This window comes from Chiloscyllium plagiosum, chromosome 37, assembly GCF_004010195.1.
Source record: "Chiloscyllium plagiosum isolate BGI_BamShark_2017 chromosome 37, ASM401019v2, whole genome shotgun sequence".
NCBI lineage: Eukaryota > Metazoa > Chordata > Chondrichthyes > Orectolobiformes > Hemiscylliidae > Chiloscyllium > Chiloscyllium plagiosum.
In genome coordinates, this window is record NC_057746.1 from 3,022,714 (window position 1) to 3,028,713 (window position 6,000).

Consider the following 6,000-nt stretch of genomic DNA (forward strand, 5'->3'; position numbering starts at 1 on the left):
TGTTCTAATTCTGATCTCTTGTTAACACTGTTATAGTTGAAAGAGGTCAGAAAAGAATTGCAAGGATGTTGGCAGGTGGAGGGTTTGAGCTGTAGGGAGAGGCTGAATAGGCTGGGGCTATTTTTCATGGAACGCCAGAGACTGAGGGGTGACCTTATAGAGGTTTACAAAATCATGAGGGGCATGGACAGAATGAAAAGCCAAGATCTTTTTGCTAGGATAGGGGAGTCCAAAACTAGAGGGCCTAGGTTCAAGGCAAGAGGGAAAGCTTTAAAAGGGACCTGAGGGGCAACTGTTTCATGCAGAGGGTGGTGCATGTGTGGAATGAGCTGCCAGAGGAAGTGGTGGGTGTTGAAAGCTTGTGAAAGGCATCCAGATGTGTATATGAAATAAGAAAGGTGTTGAGGGATATGGGCCAAATGCTGGCAAATAGGAGTAGATTAAGACATCTGGTTAGTGTGGATGAGTTGGACTGAAGAGTCCTTTTCCGTGCTCTACATCTCTATGACTGTTACACAGGAATCACTCGGCCTGAAGTGGAGAGAGCTCACAGAACCAGAAGAAAATACAAGTGCCTTGAAACATGTGTTGTGGAAAATGGATACTGCCCAAAATATTTATGTCATGGTACATCAGAGGTTAGACAAACATGACAAACCAGTTTAAAAGAGAATAACCAAAATGTGTCACTTTTATGAAAAGAAAAATAAATTATATACACTGTTTACAATATGATCCACATATATATTTTATCATGAAAATTACTACAGATAAAAAAAACTTCAGTCTCTTCCAATTTTGTCTGTCTCTGCACAGCATTACTCGTATAATCTTTAAAGCGCTGGGCCTTCTTAAGACATGCCAGTGAATTGGTGGTTGTTCATCTGGCGTCTGGTGGTTCCTGAGGTGAAGTTGCCTGTCTGGAGAATATCGTTGTTGCTGATTTGTTGGCAAGTGGTTGACCTCTGTAACTGACGGTCATTCAGTTCCTCAGTCAGTGAAAGCAGACCTGCCTACCAGCTAACTGTGTGAAGGAGCAGCTTCTCCCATTAGGGATAGATATCTTCAGGCACAATGATGCATCTGATTGTTCAACTGCAGTGTGTACACCTCAGGTGACAGCTTCAGAACACCGGTCCCCAGTTGCTAAGTGAGCTCACATTTGGTGAATGCATTGAATGTTGGCACTCTGAATAGCTCCCAACATGCAGTTCAAGCAACAGCTTGGCAGTTTCCATCAAAAGGAAATTTAGCCAATTTGCACTTTGATTTTGTTACACTTCTTAAAAATCACATGGGATTCAATGTTACTGGCTAGATCATCATAGAGATGTACAGCACAGAAACAGACACTTCAATCCAATCCATGCCAACCAGATATCCCAAACCAATCTAGTCCCATTTGCCAGCACTTGGCCCATATCCCTTTAAACCCTTCCTATTCATATACCCATCCAGATGCCTTTTAAATGTTGCAATTGTACCAGCCTCTACCACTTCCTCTGGCAGCTCATTCCATACATGCACCATCTTCTGCATGAAAACGTTGCCCCTTAGGTTCCTTTTAAATCTTTCCCCTCTCATGCTAAATCGTATGCCCGCTAGTTCTGGACTCCCCCATCCCAGGGAAAAGACTTTATATATTTATCCTATCCATGCCCCTCATGATTTTATAAACCTCGATAAGGTCACCCCTCAGCCTCTGACGCTCCAGGGAAAACAGCCCCAGCCTGTTCAGCCTCTCCCTATAGCTCAAATCCTCCAACATCCTTGGCAACATCCTTGTAAATCTTCTATGAACCCTTTCAAATTTCACAACATCCTTCCAAGAGGAAAGAGACCAGAATGACACACAATGCTCTAAAAGTGGCCTAACCAATGTCCTGTACAGCTGCAACATGACCTCCCAACCCCTATACTCAATGCTGTGACCAATAAAGGAAAGCATACCAAACGCCTTCTTCACTATTCTATTTATCTGCAACTCTACGTTCAGGGAACTATGAACCTGCACTCCAAGGTCTCTGTTCAGCAACACTCCCTAGGACCTTACCATTAAGTGTATAAATCCTGTTCTGATTTGCTTTCCCAAAATGCAGCACCTCGCATTTACCTAAATTAAACTCCATCTGTCAAACCTCAGCCCTTTGGCCCATCTGATCAATATCCCGTTGTACTTTGAGGTAACCTCCAAGTTTGGTGTCATCTGCAAACTTACTAATAATCACCAATTGCTGAGAGAGGTGTTAGGAGTCAACCAATTGCTCTGTAAATCTGGAGTCACACATAGGTCAGACCAGTAAGGATAACAAATGTGTCAGTGAACCAGCTGGGGGAGGTAAGTTCATGGGGGGGGTAATCGTTGCATGTTTATCATTCAGACTAGTTCTTTTAAATTCCAAATCTTTACTGAATTCAGATTTCATCATTGACCATGGTAAGAATCGAACCCTTGTCCTCAACATGTTCTTGATTATGAGTGACAGAACCATTCTACCACTGCCTCCACTGCCAATACTCTGGTGTGAATGGCTTTTTAATTATTGAGTATTGCAGCTGCATTGTGACATTTGTTGCAGATGAGACAACTTTCCCTGCCTTCAGGCAGTGTGCTTCCTCCTCTCAGATTGCATTGTACACATTTGTGCTGAATTGAGGGGACTTTTTTTTACAATCCTTTGGCAACTTTTACCTTGGCCTTAGCCTTTCCATTTGACTGCAGTTGTGAAGATGACGTATGGTGCTAAATTTTCCAACCATTCATAAATGTCTGAATTCTTCTGTCGTGAATTAAGGTCATTTTCATTGATCACAACGTCAGGAATGTCATGAATGTGCTTTCAGCCATTCTACAATCTCACTGGGAGTCAGTGACATCAGCTGCTCTAACTCTCCGCGGTCTGAATAATACTTGACTGTATGAAATAATCAGTTCGAGTGGGAGTGAAGAGGTCTATTGCAAGTTTCATGCATGGGCTGTCTGTGATGTAATGAGTCATGAGTAGCCCATTGTCTTGTTTAGTTTGATGTTTATTACAGCACTGCACTGGCTGATGTGGTCCTTCACCTCACTGCTCATACTTGCTCATACATTCCTCAGACTAGATTCTCTTTCTCAATGGTTTGTGTGCGATGTGCTTCAGTATCTCTTTTGGAATAATGATGCTGCTTCCTTTGTAAAAGATACCACCTTGAGTGATCCTTTTATCTTTGTCCAGTTCTTTCTTACAGTCACAGGTGTGTCTTTGATGGTTTCAGGCTATCTTTTCATTCCAAACTGCTGTAACATTTGAAGAGTTGCATCACATTGTGTAGTTTCCCTAATCTCAGAAAAAATGTATATCAGACTCAATGTTTTTAATGATGTCAGAGCATGTCATACAGTTGCTGGATAAATTTGGAAGATTCCATACTCTAGCAGCATCAACTTTCTTCCAAAAGAGTTCGTGACATATATCTGTTTCCCTTGCTTGTTATATACTTCAGATACTAAATGATTTTCCCCCTGTGATTACATTGGTGTGCACAGAGTTTCAATGACGTTGAGAATGATATGTCACAAACCTTGCACTTGAACAGTTTCTCCCGAGTGTGATTGCGTTGGTGTGCGCGAAGGTTCCCTGACCGTGAAAATGATTTGTCACACATCTCACAAGTGTATGGTGTCTCCCCTGTGTGAGTGCGTTGGTGTTCACGGAGGCCTGTTGACCGTGAGAATGATTTATCACAAATCTTGCACACAAACGGCTTTTCCCCTGTGTGAATCTGTTGGTGCCTGCGGAGAGCAGATGACACTGAGAATGATTTGTCACAAACTTTGCACATGAACGGTTTTTCCCCTGTGTGAACACGTTGGTGTGTGTGGAGACCTGATGACTGCGAGAATGATTTATTACAAACCTGACATTTGAATGGTTTTTCTCCTGTATGAAACCTCTGGTGGGTCAAGAGGTGCGAAGATTGAGTGAAAGCTGTCTGACAGACCTGACACCTGAATGGTTTCTCCCCTGTGTGGATCCTCTGATGTATCAGAAGGTGGGTAGACTTCACAAAAGCTTTACCACAAACTTCACACTTGAAGCGTTTCTCTTCCATGGTGTTGTCTTTTCTTAACAGCTGTACAACAAGTGCATTGTGTGATAAAAGAATTATAGGACACTTGGATGTTCGATGAATGATTGAAGCTCTCACCAAACTTGGAGCCACTCACATTTCTTCCCAGCCTCACCCTGACTGATCACCCACACTCGAACCTTCAGAAAGGTTGGTTCTGATGGAAGGCTCCACCCCACTGACCAGTTTCAGATCTGATGATATGTCAACCCTTCCTGATCCAACTGATTTCCAGATGATGGTTTCACTGCCCAACCTTCTCTGTGTTGAGCAATGCTGTGAAGGGACTGGATGTCTTCCCACACCTATGCAGTTGTTCGTTGGATGATGGTCAGGATCTATCTGCAGTGTATATCCTCTCTGTATTCTCTGGTGTAGTATGGTGCAATCCTTCTGTAAAACAGGAAAAGAAAGCATGATTTCCTCCAACTCCCTCTCCTCCTTTGCTGAAGGGACTAACTCCCTCAGTGAGAGACTGTTCCATAGTGATTGCCAGTCTGCTATTCCCCCGTATTCCTTTCCTTTTTTCTTAGCTGACTGTCACACATTCTGGTTCCAGCAGGGACAGTGGATAGTGACCAAGAACAGACAATGTAGCTCCTTTCCTTCTACCATCCAGACCCCATCTTCCCAGGTACCATGAGGATAATTATAAAGACAGTCAGGCAGAATGTAAAATGGGCTGTCAATTCACTGAGAGCTCAAGTTGTGCTGGCAAAGACCAGATTTACCTGTGAAGTTATTAAAATGTTATTATTGCAGAACAGGAAAAATAATAAAATAAACCACACCAAGCAATCTAAATGCAACACACAGTTTGAAAGATCTTAAACACACAGCAAAGTTTTCACCTGCTCCATAAGCCATCACTTTACAGAATCAAATGCAGAGAGATCTGTCTCAAATCTTCAAATGTAATTCAGCTGGCATTTCTTCTTACTTCAGTGCCAATAAAACTGAAAGCTTATAGGCTGTAAATAAACTGCAAGTTTTGAACTGACCGCTCCTGTCTGTTATTTACTCAAACCAACTTTCTACTCAGAGGGTTTATTTTCTGTGTTTCTGACTTCAGCCAGTCTCTTCAAAACTGTGTAAAAACATCAATAAGGCTTGATTGTGATAAACCAAAAACAAGTTGCTGGCCCTTAATGTTTACACGCTCAGCCCTAAATACATTACAGTAGCAATAGTTTGCCATTAACAGTGCAGGGGTTCCCTGTACTCTGATACAGATTGGATGAGATCATGGTTCTGGAAGGATTGATTGACCTTTTTTTCTCACAAATGTAACAAACAACCATATGGTAATGGTTTGAAATCCAAGTTCTAAAAGTTATGTCAGAAATATAAATCACACAAATTTTGTCAGAACTGGAATATGGCATTGAGGGAGATGGTCAGCTCACAAGAATGAACGTGCTGCAGCAGCAATCTCGAAAGAATGCCGAACGGTTCTATGTCTCTGTTCCACACCAAAGCTGGAGAGAGTTGAAACTTAACAACTGAAATAAATGACAAATCAAAGGTTAATACTAAATTTGAGATTTTTCTTCATCAAATGTTAAATGGATAGAGGGAAGGGCAGGAATATGGAGTCAGATTACAGATGGAGAGTCACAGAGTCATAAAGATGTACAGCATGGAAACAGACCCTTTGGTCCAACCTGTCCATGCCAACCAGATATCCCAACCCAATCTAGTCCCACCTGCCAGCATCTGGCCCATATCCCTCCAAACCCTTTCTATTCATATACCCATCCAGATGCCTCTTAAATGTTGCCATTGTACCAGCCTCCACCACATCCTCTGGCAGCTCATTCCATACACGTACCACCCTCTGCATGAAAAAGTTGCCCTTTAGGTCTCTTTTATATCTTTCCCCTCTCA

At 42.3% G+C, this 6,000-nt stretch overlaps 3 protein-coding genes across 6 annotated transcripts in view; 2 read left to right on the plus strand and 1 right to left on the minus strand.

Annotated features, from left to right (window-relative positions):
• The window catches only part of LOC122541578 (zinc finger protein 271-like), a 652,600-nt gene that overhangs the window by 314,999 nt on the left and 331,601 nt on the right, over positions 1 to 6,000 (plus strand). The window lies entirely within an intron of this gene.
• Positions 1 to 6,000, plus strand: part of LOC122541201 — a 216,012-nt gene that overhangs the window by 67,886 nt on the left and 142,126 nt on the right.
• On the minus strand, positions 2,583 to 4,618 carry LOC122541642 (zinc finger protein 239-like). Its single transcript, XM_043678572.1, has one exon. The coding sequence runs from the start codon at positions 4,093 to 4,095 to the stop codon at positions 3,490 to 3,492; it is 606 nt and encodes a 201-aa protein (XP_043534507.1). The 5' UTR covers positions 4,096 to 4,618; the 3' UTR covers positions 2,583 to 3,489.